We start from the raw sequence: 18,071 nt of genomic DNA, 5'->3' as shown, positions 1-18,071 counted from the left end.
GCAGGGGCATGGGCCCTCACATCCTGCAGCTCTTCAAACAGATGCTGCTGGAGGGTCACTTCCGTAGAGCGGATTCTGCTTCTATAGGGCTTAGACTCTACGGCCCTTTCCAGGTTGGAGATTCTTGGGATCCATAGTTTAGACCTCTACCCCATTCTGAGGCAAATCAGAGAAAGAGAAGAAGGGAGAAGGGAAGCCAGGCACAGTAGCAAGAGTGCTAGATCTAGAGTCAAAGAATCTGGGTTCAAATCTTGCCACTTGCTACCTGTATGACCTTGGTTGTTATTTCTCCTCTCAGAATCTCAGTTTCTCTCTCTGTCAAGTGAGGGGGCTGATTTAGATAACCACCACAACCTGTTGTCACTCTAAATCTAAGACCCATAATCCTAAGGGCAGAAGGGAGGGAGTTTGGGAGAGCAGAAAGGAGTCAGAGTTGGGGTAGGGGGTGGATAGGGACCCACTCTACCCTGACCTGTGAACTCTGGCCCTCCTCCCCAAGTGGCATCTTTCTTCAGATCAATAAATAGAGGCAGGGGATTGGTCTGATGGCAGGAGCAGGCTCTGTTCCTGCCTCCCAGGAGCTAATTCTTGGCTTCTCTGTGGCTTCCTCAACACCAGATTTTTCCACCTTGGTGCCAGGGCCAGCAATACGTAGATGGTTCACAAACATAGTTTATCCCCAGTCTCTGAGAGGCATGAGTGAATTCTAGATGGGAAGATGCAGCATGGAAGTGAGAGAGAAATCAACAAGCATTTGTTTAACACTCATATATTCAGGTAGCTATGTGGCACCATAGTGCACAGAGCACTGGGCCGGGAGTCCACTTCCTGACTTCAAATCCAGTCTCAGACACTTACTAGCCGTGTGACCCTGCGCAAGCCACTTAGCCCTGTTTGCCTCAGTTTCCTCCTCTGTAAAATGAGCTGGAGAAGAAAAAGGCAAACCACTCCACTTTGCCAAGGAAACCCCAAAAGGGGTTAGGAAGAGTCCAAGGGACTCAACAACAACCACAACATTAGATATGTCAGTCCCAGTGTTAAGTGCTAAGGATACAAAGAAAGTCAAAACAGAAAAACAATCCCTGCCCTCAAGGAGCTTACATTCTAATTGGGGACCCAACACGTAGATAAATAGGTACAGAAAAGATATGTTCAGAGGAGGTAGGAGTCACCTGAGATAGGAAGGCTCCAGTGGCTGAGGGGACTGGCTTCTTGTAGAAGGCGGTAGTTGAGCTGAGTCTTAAAAGAAGCCAGGAATGTCAAGAGGCAAAAATGAGGAGAGGGAGCACTCCAGGCATAGGGGACAGTTGATGCCAAAGCTTGGAGATGCAAGATGCAGTGTCCTGTGTAAGGACAATTCAATGGGAAAACGGTGCTATCAGTGGACCACAGGGTGTGTGGAGGGGAGGAAAGTGTGAGAAGACTGGGAAAGGCAGGAAGGGGGCAAGTTATGAAAAGCCTTAAAGGCCAAATTGAGGCCTTCAGATTTGATCCTGGAGATAATAGGGAGCCACTGGAGTTTATTGAATGGGGAGTCCTGGGGAGGGATTGTGTGTGTGGACCTGCCTACACTTTAGTAAGAATACTTTTGGCTGCTTGTATGAAGGATAGATTGGAGTGGGGAAAGATTTAAGGCATGGAGGCTGCTTAGAAAGTTTATTGTAGAGTCTAGGCAAGAAGTGATGAGGGGCTAATCCAGGGCGTGGGATGTGGGAGGGGAGAGAAGAGTCTATTTACAAGAAATCTTGTGAGGAAGAAACAAGATTTGGTCATTGATTGGTTATGTGGGGTGAGGGTGAGGAATCAATGGAGACAGCAACTGTCAATCTAGGAGACTGGGAGGGTGGTGATTCCCCTTTACAGTACTAGGAAAGTTTGGAAAATGGGAGTGTGTGAGTGGAATGGGGGGTGAGGGGGAAGATAATGAGTTCTGTTTGAGATGCCTCTGGGACACCCACCCACTTTAGATTATCCGCTGGGTAAGTGGAGATGTGGGATTGGAGTACCTTAGAGAGACTCAGACTGGATGTGTAGATCTGGGAATCATCTGCATAAAGGTGATAAGCAAATCCACTGGAGCTATTTAAATCACCTAGGGAGATAGTGTAGCAATAAAATCAGGCTCAGGAGAAACCCTTATGGGACATGAACAGTTAGAGGGCACAGGAAGGATGAAAAATCAGCAAAGCAAACTGAGAGCAAATAGCCAAGAGGGGAGCTGAGGGAGAGCGGCAACAGGAAAACCCAGAGAGGAGAGCATATGAAAGGAGGGTGTAGGGATTGGTGGTCCTGGAGGTGACGACAAAGAACAGATAAAATGTAGGGTGCCAGAAATAGCTAAGAGCCACTTTTTAGTGGCCCGGAAAGCTCATGAAATAGGACAGGGTAGCTCGGTGGGTGCCAGATTCTGGAGAGCCTTTAACACCAGACTGAGGAACTAGAGGCCTTAGAAGGGATTGCTGGATCCTCAGCCTTTTCTCTCTTTTCCTACCCTCAGGTGGCAGCCCTGGAACGACAGGTCTTTGACTTCCTGGGCTACCAGTGGGCTCCCATCCTGGCCAACTTCCTCCACATCATGGTTGTCATCCTGGGCATCTTCGGAACCGTGCAGTACCGATCCAGATATCTCATCATGGTAGGAGTCAAATCTCACCTCAAACACTTAATAGCTGTGTGACCCTGGGCAAGTCACTTACACTCTGTAAAATGAAGGGGCTGCCCTTGATGACCTCCAAGGTCCTTTTCAATTCTAAACCTCTATTCCTATGATCCTGTTTCTATATATTGAATACCTGGGATTTTCCAGATAGTCTAGTTACAGAAGACCCACGTTCTTTTATGGGCTATATCCTCTCTGCCATCACCCCCCTAGCAGAAAGTACTCCCCTGAGGGCAGGAAATGTTTATCTTTTTGTCTTTGTATCCTCAGTAACTCCCATAGTGCCTTATACAGGGCATGTGCTTGATGGATACTTGTTGGTTTGAATTGGACTGATCACCCCACCTACAGCCCCCAAAGTCCTCCCACTGGTGACAATGGTCAGCAAGAAGTGAGCCCTTCCCTCCTTCCCAAAGGATCTTCTGCCACTGTCTATAGCTGCCGGCTCTCTCAGTAGCCTTCAGGACCCAGTGAAGAGGGGATAAGGGAGGAGGAGCCCCTTGGCACCAAAACCCAGAAAAGGAAAGGGTCTCTCCCAGTGTAATAGGACAAAGGATAGGGCTGGGATAAATGAGCTTCTGCCTTTTGTTCCCATCAACCCCTGCCAGATGCTACGTGCATATGCACACACAAGTATGCACACATATATTCACATATACATGCATACACACATATTCACACACATATATTCACATGCATGCATCAGAAAGCTTAGCTAGATTGGACTCTAACAGCCCAAACCCAGGTTACCACAGTCCTGGAATTGAAGGGTTAGTAGGTTCCCCACCCTTGGTTAGTGCCTGGAGGAAAATAAGTTTCAGGGGTAAATGAATAAATGGTGTTCTTCCGTAGCACTCTGGTTCAGTGGTGTACCCCAGACCCAATACAATGTAAGCTTCTTCTTCTTCAATAAAACATTAAGCCCCCTATGGGCAGGGCCTGGATCTTTTTTCTGTTTTTGTAACCCCAGCTTCTAATGCAATGCCTACCTGGCCCAAGGTAACTGTGTAATTAGTGCTTGTTGAATAAATGAATCAACCCCAGAATAGAATAACCCACCTTTCCCTCCCCCTACCTCCACCTCCCTCACCCCCATCTTGTCCCCTTCTCTACAGGCAGCCAAGGGTTGGGCCTTTCTGGCAGAGTGCCATTTCCCAAAGTGGGCTACATGTACGATCTGTAAGATCTCGGGCTCTGCAGTCTCTCCCAGGAATTCTCCAGCTCAGACCTCGAGGGGTGCTTCAGAATTCACCCCTCCAAATACTGTCCCTTCACCTGGGTGTTATTTATGGTATTTTCATTATTAGCCCCACCCATTAGTGAGTGGCTTTAGTTGCAGGGATAAGGGTGGGGTCAGGCCAGGGGTATTTATAGGCTGAGCCAGTCAGGGTTAAGAGGTGAACTGTGAGACCAGGGCAGTGGGAACTTGGAGGAAATGCTGGTTTGTACAGAAGAAACCTAAGGAATCTGAGTTGGGGTTTCCAGTCAAGCTTGCTCATCCCAGGCTCCCCTTACCCCTGGCAGATAGGTCTTCTGTGCCCCCCCCCCCCGTTCCCCTGTCATGATCTCCGAGGACCCTCCAAGCTCTCAGGTTCTCTGGCTCTCCTTCTCACATAGAACCCACTACTAAGCACAGCTGCCCCACTACCACTCCTCTGTTCTCTCCCCAGTATGCAGGCTGGCTTGTTCTCTGGGTCGGCTGGAACGCATTCATCATCTGCTTCTACCTGGAAGTTGGGCATTTGTCTCAGGTAAGCACTCCAGCCCGATCTTCTCTTGCCCATCCCTATCCCAAGCAGCTTCTGACCCCAAGCTATATCAGTGTTCCAGGTGGGAAAGTGTGAAGGGAAGGGAATAAGCATTTATATAGCACCTACTATGTGTTAAGCACTTTACGAAGATATAATTTGATCCTCACAACACGCTGAGGGGTAGGTGCTATAATTACCCCCATGGGTCTCCAGCCCCCTAGCTTTGTTGTTGTAGCGTTTCCTGTTAGCGTCCACCCCTCAATCTTGTCCCAGAGCTGAGGAGTCCAAACATCCCCTGGTGCTCTGCTCTGCCCCATGAGATGACCCCCTGGCACTGGTCAAGGGCCGTGAGCTTGGATCAGCCACCAAGAAGGAATGGAGATAGAGAATCCAGCATTAATGGTGGGCTTACAAGGTTAGAAGTGGTCTCTTTTGCTGTCCCCTGGGTCAGCCTGACCACAGGCCCCCTTCCACTCCCTATGCCTGCATGACCACATGATAAACAGCACTGAGGATTACCCCTGTTGTCCTGAGCAATGTAAGAAAGGATACCTGTGTGGCCCACCACTGCCCCCTGCTGGCCATGTATAAGATTACAAGGACAGTCCAAAGGCCTGGACTGCTTCCCACCAGGAAGGACAAATAGTCCTTCTCCCTTCTCCTCCTCCAATCCCTGCCTTCTCTCTCCCTCACTTTCTGCACCCCCACCCCCACCTAGGAAATCCAGGAAGAGCCTCTGACTGCCTCTACCTAACCATTTACTATCTCACCTTGGACGAGCCACTTACTCATTATCTCCAAGGCTCAATTTTCTCATGGAAAAAATAATACTTCTATTACCTGTCCTACAGAGGTGTTGTGAATGAGAACGATCAATCAGCAACAAATGACTGAATGAGTGAGGGGGTGAGTGAATGAAGGAAGGAAAAACCTTTATAAAGCACTGACTATGCGCCAAGTACACAGTACCAGAACTAGGTTCTGCAGACAAAAATGAAACAAACAGTCCCTGCCCTCAGGAAGCTTCCACTCTACAAAGGGAATAAAACGTGCACATAGAGATGCATAGGTACGAGATAGATACAGAATAAATACACAATAATTGGCTGGAGGAATATGGGTGGGATAACAAAATGGGAAATCAGAAAGAAGGAACTTGAGCTTAGCCTCCGGGGGCCAAGGATTTCATAAGGCAAAATGGAGGCAGAGTATCCTAGATATAAGGGACAGCCCACTGCAAAACTAGAGAGGTGGGGAATCAAATGTAAGAGAAACGTCAAACGGTTGTCTACAGCCCAATCAATAAGGATTTACTAAGTACTTAATATAAGCCAAGCACTATGCTAAACCAAGCCTTGGGGGGCACAAGAAAGGCCAAAACAGTCTGAGATGCTTATGTTCCAACTAGGGAGATCCACATGTAAATAGATAGGTACATGCAACAGATATGGAGTAGATAAAAGGCTCCCTTAGAGAGTGAGGAGAGTGGGGAGGGAGGTAAAGGATGGAGAGGAGGGAGAGAAGACAGAGAGGAGGGAAAGACAGGGAGAGAGAGACAGAGAAGAGGGGAGAAAGAGAAAAGAGGGAGAGACAGAGAGAAGAGAAAGAGAAAAGATGGAGAGAGAGAGAGACAGAGGAGGGAGAGACAGGGAGAGAGAGACAGAGAGAGGAGGGAGAGAGAGACAGAGAAGAGAGGAGAAAGAGAAAAGAGGGAGAGACAGAGAGAAGAGAAAGAGAAAAGAGGGAGAGACAGAGAGAGGAGGGAGAGACAGGGAGAGAGAGACAGAGAGAGGAGGGAGAGAGAGACAGAGAAGAGAGGAGAAAGAGAAAAGAGGGAGAGAAAAAAAGAGGAGGGAGAGACAGAGAGAGAAGGGAGAGAAAGATAGAGGAGGGAGAGAGAGGAGGAAGAGACAGAGAGAGGGGAGAGAGACAGACAGACACACTGGGAAAGGCCTCTTACAGAAGATGGCATTTGAACAGAGTTTTGAAAGAAACCAGGGATTCTAAATGGTGAGGGAGAGAGGAATGAATGAATGGATGGATGGATGGAGTGCTTGAATTACCAAGCACTGTGCTAAATGCTTGGGATACAAGTAAGAAAAGTAAAACCAGTCTCTGCCCTCAAGGAACTTTTATCCTAATGGAGCAGCGTATAAAGGGGAGGGTGGCCAAGGAAGGGCCTTTTGGCTACAGAAAGTTACAAGGACAGTCAGAGATAATGTATATAAATATATGTAACTTTAAAGTACTATACAGACAGTTGTCACTTTACATTCTGCTGACCTCTATGTAAAGCAATTTTTGAATAATGTAAATTTGCCAGTGGACGTGGGGGAATGGTGGGAGGGAGGAAAGGAGGGGGGCTGTGCTGTGGAGGGAGGGGGCCACATGCTTTAAGGATCCTTGGGGGCCAGAGACAGACCTTCCGTACCCAAGCACAAATGGAGAGGACAGACACACCAAGGCCCAAATGGGGGTGGGCAGTTGGAAGGAAGGGGGCAAAAGTCTCCTTTCTCAGTGTCTGAGCTATCAAGACAAGCCCCCAAGCCTGCAGAGGCTGCAGTGGTATTCTCTCTGCTCCTCCATTCACTTGGAGAAGGATTTTTTTTAGGGTTTTTTTTTTGGTGGGGGGGTGGTAGGCCACAGAGTGCCAAGCTGAGGGGCAGGAATGGAGAGACAGAGCACAGTACTGATTCCTTTTCCTGATGGGGGAATGAGAAGTTTAGATGCCTCCTAACCCCTAGCCCACTGTTCCTAGGCGCTAGAGGCAAGGAAAGAAACAGATTTCCTTTTCCCTGGACCAGGGATAGTTTTAGGCCTCTTCTCCCCTGGACGATCTTGACCTAGATGAGGAGAATAAGTTTGAGGGTGGGGAGCAGAGGCTTATATTTCCTGAATACTGATCCCTTTAGGACCGAGACTTCATCATGACCTTCAACACATCCCTGCATCGCTCCTGGTGGATGGAGAATGGCCCTGGATGCCTGGTGACACCCGTGCTGAACTCCCGCCTGGCCCTGGAGGACCACCACGTCATCACTGTCACTGGCTGCCTGCTCGACTATCCCTACATTGAGGTGCTCAGCAGCGCCCTTCAGATCTTCCTGGCAGTGAGTTACCCTGCAGCCCCCACAAGCCTTCCCCTGAGCTCCTCTCCCCTCCCTAGGGGTGGACTGTTGTGATCTAAAAGCTAGAATATTCTGCCTCCTCTCTCAACCTACTGGGACAAGACTAGAGTCATTCCCAGGTCCCAGAACAGAATCATACTGTTCCTCTGCCCCTGCAAGGAGGCAGCCAGCTAAGTGAACCCTTAGGGCTCTCCCCTTCAGGCAGGCAACCTGGTACAAGCAACCACTCAGCAAGGATTAGTACACACCACCATGTACAAAGAAGTGTGCAAGTTGATGGTGATGCAAAGACATAAATGAAACAATTCCTACTCTCAAGGACCTTCCTAAGGTTCTGTCAGAGGAAACAAGATTGCATACATAAATGCATGCAGAATAAGTACAAAATTAATATAAGGCAAAGTTAAGGAGTGAAGGAACCAGCAGGTGGAGGTGGGTGGGGGAGCAGGAAAGGCATCACAAAGAAGGCAGTGCATTAGCTGTGCCTTGAGGAATGAGAGATTCTTTGAAGCAGAGTTTAAGAAGGGAGTGCATTCCAAGCATGAGACATGGCCAGTATCTGGACGAGGAGGTGGAAGGTGGAGAAATGTATGTGAGGAGTAGGGAGAAGTCTAGTTTGGGCTGGCTCATAACCCACAAGAAAACAAACATTGTAGAATGAGTCTGGAAAGACCTGCTGGAGCCAAGTTAGAAAGCATTTTAAAAGCCAGAAGAATTGATTTGCTTTCCTAGAGGAAACAAGGAACCACTGGAGTTTGTTGAGTAGGGGAGTAATCCGGTCAGATTTACACTTAAGGAAAACTGCTGGGACAGCTGAGTGGAGGATGGAGAGATGAGACAGTCAGATTGAGGAAGAAGCTACTGAAGTAACTTCAGAGGACAGTGATGAGGACTGGAACGAATGGGGCAGCTGTGGGAGTAGAGGGAAGACGTCAGATGTGAGAAGGACTTCAGAGCGAGAAATGACTAAATTTGGCAACTGAATGAATTTGTGGGGTGTGGGAGAGTGAGGAGTGTGAGATCATGCCAAGGTTTCACCCTTTAATGGAAGGCTAAAATAATGTCAGGACCTTTGACAGAAATAGGGAAACATGGAAGGGGGTGGGCTTTGAGGGAAACAAATTCTGGGCATGTTGAGTTTGAGACATTTCTGGGATATCGAGTTTGAGATGATAGATGGATAGAAAGATAGATAGATAGATAGATAGATAGATAGATAGATAGAAGATAGATTAGTAGATAAATAGATGATGGATGGATAGAGAGAGATGGAAGACATATTAGTAGATAAATAGATGATGGATGGATAGATAGAAGATAGATTAGTAGATAAATAGATTATGGATGGATAGAGAGAGAGATGGAAGATAGATTAGTAGATAAATAGATGATGGACGGATAGATAGATGGATAGATAGAAGATAGATTAGTAGATAGATAGTGGATAGATATAAATAAGTAGATCAGTAGATAAATAGATGATGGATGGATAGAGAGACAGAAGATAGATTAGTAGATAAATAGATGATGGATGGATAGATAGATAGATGATAGATAGATAGAAGATAGGTTAGTAGATAAATAGATGATTGATGGATAGAGAGATAGATGATGGATGGATAGATAGGTAGAAGATAGATTAGTAGATAAATAGATAATGGCTGGATAGATAAATAGATAGTAGATTAGTAGATAGATGAAAAGATAGATGGAAGATAGATTAGGAGATATATAGACAATGGATGGATGGATAGAGAGATTGAAGATAGATTAGTAGATCAATAGATGGATATAGATAGATATAGATAGATGGATGGAAGACAGATTAGTAGATAAATAGATGATGGATAGATAGATGCTAGAAGATAGGTAGATAGATTAGTAGAGAGATAAATAGATGATGGCTGGATAGAAGATAGATAGATGGATGGATGGATAGATGAAGGGAAGGACATAAGCATATATATGGCACTTACTGTGTGCCAAGTACTGTGCTAAGGCCTTTTTCCAAACATCTCATTTGATTCTCACAACCCTGCCACGTAGATGCTATTTTTATTCTCATTTTCCAGTTGAGGAAACAGGCAAGAAGAGGTATAGATAGACAATAGGTAAATAAAACATTTATTAAGCATAATTTATAATTTATAAATAATTTATAAACATAAATGAAGCACTTACTGTGTTCCAGGCACTGTGCTAAATGTTAAGGATACAAGGACAAGCAAGGAAAATAGTCCCTGCCCTCGAGGAGCTTACATTCTAATGGGGAAGATAGGAAAAGGAGAGTTATAAAGGTGTGAGGAGGGAATATTTGGAAGGCAGCATGGCCTGGAAATGACTGGGAAGTTCCGAGGAGAACTGGAACTGGGCAAGGTAAGGCCCAGACTGGCCCATCCAGAGCAGAAATTACATGATATTGGGGCAGTTGGTGATGCTGGACTGAATGAAGCCCAGGGGGAGAAAGTAGGACCAGATGAATAAATCTGTGAGTCATCTGTATAGAACTAATAAATACATGTTTTTTTAATATATTATTTATTTTTAACAATTTTTTTAATGTTCAGTTTCAAATTCCCTCTCCCCCTTCATCCCCTCTCCCACCCACTGAAGGCAAGCAACATGATATCAATACTACATGGGAAATCATGTAAAACATATTTCCATATTAGCCATGTTGCAAAAAAAGGCAAGAAAATAAAGTGAAAAAAGTATGTTGCAATCTGCACTCAGTTGATCAGTTCTCTCCATGAAGGCAGCCAGGATATTTCACCATGAGTCCTTCAGAATTGTCTCGGATCATTGTATTGTTCAGAGAGAGCTAATAAATAAATCCAATGAAAATCACGTTTATTTTAGTCTCTAGAAACCTTTAGTCCCAATGCCGAGCCTGACTTTCTCTGTGACCTTGGACAAGAAGATGCTTCATTGTTTCTGGCCCTCAGCATCCACACCAATCAAATGGGGATAATAATCCCTCCTCTACCTCAGTCATGGGGATTTGGTGAGGATCCAATGAGAGAGAATGAGGGGGAAAGCGCCTTTTTCAAGAACTATATGATAGTGGCAGCTAGGTGGCACAGTGAGTAGAGCACCAGCCCTGGAGTCAGGAGCATCTGAGTTCAAAGCCGACCTCAGACACTTGACACACTTAGCTGTCTGACCTTGGGCAAGTCATTTCACCCCAATTGCCCTGCCTTCCCCCGCTCCAAAAACCAAATACATACATATATATACATGATCAGCGAGAGAGATGTGCCAGCCACAGTGCAAGAGCTACTTGGCAGCCTCTGTGCCATACTAGTACCCACAAAACATTCAAAGACCTAAAGGGAGGGCTCTTTAGCATATTAAGTTGACTTGCAGCCAAGATATCAATTCAAATCCCACTTCCAGTGTTTAATAATGTGTGACCATAAGCAACTTCTGGGAGCCTTGGTTTAATGACCTCATCTCTAAGAGGGGTATAATAATGCAGATACGGGGTCCACCTTGTAGACCTGGGTTCATATCCTGCCTCTGACAGTTACAAAGGATAAATCTGACCATGGACAGATCACTCAGCCCTCCACCTGCCCCCATTCCACTCCAAACTATAATTCATAGAAAAGCTGCTGCTGAATCACTGGATTATTGATTTAGAGCTCAGGAAAGAACTTTTGAGGTCATTCAGCCCTCCTCCCTTATTTTACAGATGAGGAAAATCAGACTCCAGGGGGTTAAGCCACTTGCTCATTCACCATCTGAGTCACTGCAGTGAGATGCCATACCTAATGTGGCCCCCACTGGTGAAGTCCCAAGTGTGAAACAGCTAGAACCAGCAAAGTACATGGGATCATTTCAAGCTGGAAGGGACCTAAAAGCCATGTGGACCAACTCTTTCCTTTTACAAAGGAGCAGAGACAGATTCAGTGACTTGATCAGGGTCACACAGCTAACTGTCAGATGGTATAAGAACTGGGTCTTCCTGACTCCAAGGCCAGGACTCTATCCACACCCCATGTCCCAGGGTTGTAGGGAAGGGGATGGGGCAGCTAGGTGATGCAGTGGATGGCACACTGGGCTTGGAATCCAGCCTCAGACACTTACTGGCTGTGTGACCCTGGGCAAGTCACTTAACCCTCATTGCCTTCCTCATCTGTAAAATGAGCTGAAAAAGGAAATGGTAAACTGCTCCAGTATCAAGAAAACCCCAAAATGGGGTCACAAAGAGTCAGATACTACCAAACAGCAGGGCAGGGAAAAACCATATAGACCTACTATGTGCCAGGCACTGTGCTAAGCCAAATATTATCTCATTTGATCCTCACAACAACCCTTCGAGGTAGGTGCTATCATTGCTCCCATTTTGCAGTTGAAGAAACTGAGGCATGACTTGCCCAGGATCACACAGCTAATAAGTGTCTAAGGCTGGATTTGAACTCACACTTTCCTGACTCCAGCCCCAGCACTCTATCCGCTGTGCCACCTGTAATGAGGCTTAAGTGAGAGAATGTATGTATATAAGGTGCTGCTCTTTGCCAACCCTTGCTGATTTTTTTTGGCAGAAATTGTGATTTTGATGGTAAGACCACACCTGCAATGCTGAATCCCAACTCCTGTAACTCAGAGTCAGAGCAAAGCCAAGGCACCATATAAATCCTCCAATTAATGCTATGATTGTCCTCTGTGCAAGATCTCTAGGAGAACATGGATGAATCCCAAAGGAGGGAGGTGCAGGGTGGGCTTTGTTCAGCAGCCTTGGAGAGAACGCCCAGATTAATGAGCTTACAGATGGAGCCACCTCCGACGGATGTCTCATCCCAGCCTGGAAGAAATCCTGGGTTCTCCAAGGCTCAGCCAGCAGAACATTAACTCTGGCAGTTGGTGCTCCCAGCCAAACAGGCTCTGAATATAGGCTTGTAGTAATGGACTTTGTGTCTAAGCTCCAGCCCAGTTGAGTCCTGAGAATCAAGGAATTGGCCACAGGGTGATGAATTTGTTGGCACTAGCAGCTCAGGAATCCTGGCCTCTACCAAGTTAAGAGGATGGACGGGGGGGGGGGGGGGGGGGGGGGAAGAATCCCTCAAAAAAAAAAGGTGACTTCACCACTCTGCCCAAGGGAAGACTGGTCTTGTGGGGAGAGGGTTTCCTACCCCTTGCTCCACTGACTGCCCATCTCCTCTCTTCCCCTAGCTGTTTGGCTTTGTGTATGCCTGCTATGTCAGCAAAGTGTTCCTGGAGGAAGAGGACAGCTGTGAGTCCCAACCCTAGATTGCTGGACATGGGGGTGCCCAGATGGCCTACTGGTACCCCATGGGGCTCCTACAGGCCTGGTCAAAGGAAGCAATGGAAGGCACTAGCAACCCTGGGACTGAAGCAGGGAATCCTGCCTCTATATCCCTGGATCTCTGCCCAGCTGTGACCTACAGTTCTGTGGCACAGACAGACCCTCATCCCCCAAAGGAGATGAGTCTTCTGGAGCTGAGGAACCCAACCTAGTAGCCTCAGCTCCCAGTCCCTGCCCCAGGCCCCCCCTTAGAAACAGTCCCCTCCATCCCCCCATACCCTGGGCTCAGGGCCCTGAGGCACTCCCTGCTTCTCAAATGCCAGCTCCACCCCTTAGTTTCCCCTTGGCCTGTTCCTCCCCCCACCCCCCATCATCACTGTAGCTTTTGTCCCTCTTAGGCCAACCCTCTCCCCTCCTGGTCATAGTCTCGACTCTCCTGAGTTGCCTTGGGCCCTTCTCTCCACAGTTGACTTCATTGGAGGCTTTGATTCCTACGGTTACCAGGCCCCTCAGAAGACATCACACTTACAGCTGCAGCCTCTGTACACGTGAGTACCCAGGGTAAAGGCAATAGGGGAGGGGCAGGGCACAGTGGAAGACATGATGGCCATAGGGGCAGGCCTGGCAACCTGTTTCATGGAGGGAGTGCCAAATTTGGGACCAGAGGACCTGAGTTTGAATTCATCTTTGCTGCTTAGTACCTGTGTGACCTTGGACTTGTGACTTCTCTCTAGGCCTCAGTTTCCTCATCCGTAAAATAAGTGGAAACATAATTACAGGAAAAAATAATAAAATGAAAGGGTTGGACTGGATCAGGGTTCTTAACTTAGGTGAGCCAGATAACTGAGCAGATAGAGTGCTGGACCTGGAGTTAGGAAGACCTGAGTTCAAGTTCAAACACTTATTTGCTTTGAGACCCCGGGCAAGTCACTCAACCTATCTGCCTCAGTTTGCTCATCTGTGAAAGGGGGAAAATAAAACCCTCTTAACTCCCCCGATTTTGTGAGGATAAAATGAGATATTTGCAAAGTGCTTTGAGAACCTTCAAGTTGTATAACCTAGTTGGTTTTTTTAAACTTTCAATATTATTGGTTTCCTTTAACAACTGAGTCTGAGGTTTGCTCAGACTGCCAAAGCCCGGGGTCCACCTCCACCAAAGGCTGAGAGGCCGTGCACGCGAAGGCTTGTAAGGACCGTCCCTAATCAGTGCCAGGAGCAGGCGGGGAGAGGCCTCAACCAGACACGGGAGTTGGGGGCCAGGAGCGGCACAGGCCGGGGAGGGGGCTTGGTCAGTGCAGACAGCTCCGGGGCACGGCTAGGAGGAGGAGGCAGGGCGGCCGGGGAGCCAGGGCGAGGGACGGGGCTGGGCAGGGAGGCTGGGGCAGACCAGGGGTGGGCCAGGGGCCAGGCAGGAGGCAGGATGGCCAGGGTAGTCCCCTGGCGGGGTCCCTGCCTGCTTCCTCTGCATTGATCGCTCCTGGTTTCCCCCCAGGTCGGGGTAGCCCCCGCCCCGGCCCTCCCCGGCGCTGGACACCGGACCCCGCCCTCTGGACTTGACCGTGCCGCCGCCGCCGCCGCGGAGCCGCCTTTCTCTTCTCGCCTGGCCCGCCTGCTGCGAGTCCAGCCCAGCCGAGCTCTGCTCTGGGCCAGGGCCCAGAGCCCACGCTGCGGGGCGGCCACCCACGGAGCCACGGACAGGAGCGCCCCCTGCCGGCCCGCGAGGACACAGCCCGACTTGGACCTACGGGCGGAGGAGGGGACTGAACCCTGAGCAGCTGGCCGGGCCCCTGGCTTAGCCCTGGGAACTTGGGGGGAGGGAGGGGAAGGGACTTGTGGGATTTGTATGTTTGTTTTTTTAAGCAGCCCTGGGACTGAGCCTGTACCTCCCCTCTCTGATCCTACCCGTCCTCCTTCCCTTACGTGGCAATTGCAACCCTTTCCACTGGGGAGCCCCTCCCCTCCTCAGTGGAGCCCCTGTCCTTTCTGTTGTGGGGGACCCACCTTCCAGGAGGGCAGATTGTCAAAGGGACCCCAAAGTCAAACAATAACATGTGAAGACTCCTGTTCAGCCCAGCCCCCCGGCCGGTAACTACAACCCCCCTTTCCTGCCCTCCTCCATGTCATCCAGACCTCAGCTCTCTATCCTCCCTAGCAATCTGGTACCCCACGATCCAGGGCAGACATCAGCCTCATAACCCCACATACACTGCTTTCATCCTCCCTCCTACACACAGCACCCAGATCTCTTAGCTTTATATCTCCCCTCACCACCACTCAGGTACAGAGCCACTACTTTCCCCAGTAGCCTCCCAACCCAACCACACCCCACCCACCCCCATACTCATACTCTTGACACACTGCCTGGTCCATCTACCAATGTCTGTCAAAGCAATAGAGCAGCTCTTGGTGTTGGGGAAAAAGTTGCCAGAGGCCAGTGATTGGAGGGAGAGCAGTTTACCTTCATATAGGGAATTCTTACCCACCCCTTCTAGAAAGGAAAGAAAAGTCTGAGACCAGTTCCTTCCCTTCTTGGGTCTTCTCAACCTGGGCCAGCCACAGTGATTCCTCACATGCCTGGCCCAAACACCTCCTCCTTCCTCATTTCTCATCATAACCTTTCTTTTGTCCTCCTAGACCCCCCCCCCCCATACACACGTGCCATCTTGCATCCTCCTGTCTTTGATAGCCCCCTTCAGGTTACCACAGCTTCTAGGATAGTTAGGGAAAGATCACTCAGAACAGAGGTCTGGCTGCTGCTGGAGCCCTGGAAGAAATGTCAAGGCTGATTAATATCACACACACACACACACACACACACACACACACACACACCCCTTCCTGGGTGACTCTTCTTTTCTGTAGGGCCTATCAAACCCCCTTGGAACTCAGGAACCCAAGGCATTGGGGAGTTTGGAGGCCACCCAAATCTGACATACTTTTCACATCTGTGACACATAAAGAAGGAGGGGGGACTAGGATTTTGGAAGGGCAGAGTACCCACTGCTTCTCTGGAGAAACCTTTGACTGGGGAACATAGTGGTATGAGACATCTTTTCGCCTTCTTCCCTTCTTAGGGGAAAGACACAGTTACCCAGGTGAATTAGCCTCACTTGGTAGGAGCAATCTTACCAGGACTAAGTTCTGGATGGAATGCTTTGGACACCTGGCTTGGTCCTTGGTGTTTCCTCTTCTGATCTGTAAAGAGGGGGCCATTCCTGTTTCCTGGTGCTGGTCTGTTGAGCACAATGAAAGGATTTGACAGATTAGCTCTTGGGAAAGGACATGCAGACACTTGGTCAGGGGGTTGCCTTCTAAAACACAGGTATCCCAAGAGGAAGAAGAGCTGAGTCTCATCTTGGTCTTTGATGATGACATCCTCTGGCCTCTCAGATGACCTTTGGCAGCCACTAACCCCTCTAAGGGCACAGAATCCCAACAGGTGGATCAATCCATTGACCCTCTATTCCAGGACTTAGCAATAGCCCTTCCCTTTTTCTGCCTGGGCTCTAGTTCCCTTTATTTACTCCTCTGAAGCCTCCTTCCTAGGATTGGAGCCCTCGGCAATCATAACCCCTGGCTCTAACCCTCTGGCCAGCCTGGGGAACAAAGAGGAAGCTCTCCTTTCAGGTTAGCTCCCTCCTGGGCCTAGGCTAGCATTCCTTCTTACCTCCTTCATATCACTTCCACCCCCTGGGCTAAATGCTTCCAGACATACCCTCAACCACCCTCCCTTGCCCAGGTTGGCTCCCCAATACATGCCTAGCTTTCTGTTCTACTCTCCCTCTTGGGCCAGAGCCTTCCTCTGCATCCCCCCCACCATCCCCAAGCTGATTTTCTCCTCACCCTCTCTCCACCCCACTCCCTTGTTTTTACTCAACAGGTTTAGCCACTGGTGCTTTGAAGCCTTTTGATTTTTTAAGACAGTCTTTGTAAAGTGAATTGCTTTCTTTTCTAATTTGGGCCAGAAGGACACTATATTCCCCCAACTGCCTGCCTTCCCCTCAAAGGTGCTCCCCTGGTTTCTGTGCAGATGGGTTGATTAAAAATGGTGTTTTCTCTTTCTTTTCCTCCCACATCCTGATTGACCAAGGACAGAACCTTTCACATCCCAACCCAGGGCCAGAAAGACAGGATGGGAGGAGCAGATCAAGCAGAAAAGGCTTCAGTGAAGATCTGACAGGGGGGAATCCTAGAGATTGGGAATGTGGGGCCTTAATGGCTGAGAGAATGGGGGGCAAATTGGACTGCAGAAGTGGGGACTGATTCTCTCCCAGGAACCAGGCCCACAAGTTGGGTCATGAGCAAAAAACATTCATTGACCACCCACTGAGTGGGAGCAGACACTGAGAGATGGCATAGTGGCTAGAGTGCCAGGCTTGGAGTCAGGAAGACCTGAGTTCAAATTTGGCCTCAGAAGCTGGCTGTGTGACCCTGGGCAAGTCACTTCACTCTGCCTCAGTTTCCTCAACTGTCAAATGAGCTGGAGAAGGAAATGGCAAACCACTCCAGTATCTCTCCTAAGAAAATCCCAAATGGGGTCACAAAGAATCAGACACCACCAAAGCTACCAAACAACAGCTACTGAGTGCAGGCCTTATTTGTTTAACATCTTTGTCTCCCTCCCTGAGTCAGTAGGAATTCCATCTGGGAGCACTGAACTTCTGTCCGGAGATGATGGCAAAATCCAGAAACCCAAAACCGAAAAGACTGAGATGAACAAGACTAATGGAAAAGCTGGCCATTAGGGAAGAGCCAGGACCAGTCAGGAACCAGGATCCACTGAGAAGTGGACAGAGCCCTGACAGCCATGGTCCAGACAGGTTGTCCTGGAACTAGGATGTGTGCAGTGCATGCAAGCATTTTGACAACTATGGTCAAGATTCCCTTTGTGTAAGCCTGAGAGGCCCAGATGTCATAGGATCAGCGATCTCAAGCTGGAAGGAAGTACAGAAGCCAGAGAGTCCAAATTCATTTTACAGATGAGGAAACTGAGGCCCAAGGAGATTAATTGATTTGACCAAGGTCCCCACAGTACAAATCAGAAACATGATTTGAACCCAAGTTAACTGACCCCAGCCCTCTAACACAATCCCCTAATCAAACCACTATCAGAACATGAATCCCACCCACAGCATCCCCAAAGTGATCACCCAGCCTCTTACAGATTTATAGTATGTCTGAATCCAAATCTAGTGTGTATTCAGTATGCTGTTCTGACTCTTCTCCCAAGTACAATCTGAGCCTTGAAGGGTGAGTGGGATCAA

At 48.5% G+C, this 18,071-nt stretch overlaps 1 protein-coding gene across 1 annotated transcript; it reads left to right on the top strand.

Moving 5' to 3' along the window:
• The first annotated feature begins 8 nt into the window (after positions 1-8).
• Positions 9-14,578, top strand: NKAIN1 (sodium/potassium transporting ATPase interacting 1). Its single transcript, XM_036743746.1, has 8 exons — positions 9-113; positions 2,498-2,635; positions 4,330-4,410; positions 7,323-7,520; positions 12,714-12,774; positions 13,274-13,355; positions 13,918-14,095; positions 14,300-14,578. Exons 1-8 carry the CDS (start codon positions 9-11, stop codon positions 14,576-14,578), a joined length of 1,122 nt encoding a protein of 373 aa, XP_036599641.1.
• Positions 14,579-18,071: the final 3,493 nt, after the last annotated feature.

The sequence above is a fragment of the Trichosurus vulpecula genome, chromosome 2 (genome assembly GCF_011100635.1).
Source record: "Trichosurus vulpecula isolate mTriVul1 chromosome 2, mTriVul1.pri, whole genome shotgun sequence".
In the NCBI taxonomy this organism is placed as follows: domain Eukaryota; kingdom Metazoa; phylum Chordata; class Mammalia; order Diprotodontia; family Phalangeridae; genus Trichosurus; species Trichosurus vulpecula.
The sequence above is the reverse complement of the archived record's forward strand: the minus strand, read 5'-3'. Positions and strand labels throughout refer to the sequence as shown.

Excerpts from the sequence above, each read along its gene's own strand:
- NKAIN1 (XM_036743746.1), top strand. The coding sequence starts at position 9 with ATGGGCCCTCACATCCTGCAGCTCTTCAAACAGATGCTGCTGGAGGGT. Across the intron at positions 2,636-4,329 it reads GATCCAGATATCTCATCATG|TATGCAGGCTGGCTTGTTCT; the intron begins GTAGGAGTCAAA and ends TTCTCTCCCCAG. Across the intron at positions 7,521-12,713 it reads CCCTTCAGATCTTCCTGGCA|CTGTTTGGCTTTGTGTATGC; the intron begins GTGAGTTACCCT and ends CTCTTCCCCTAG.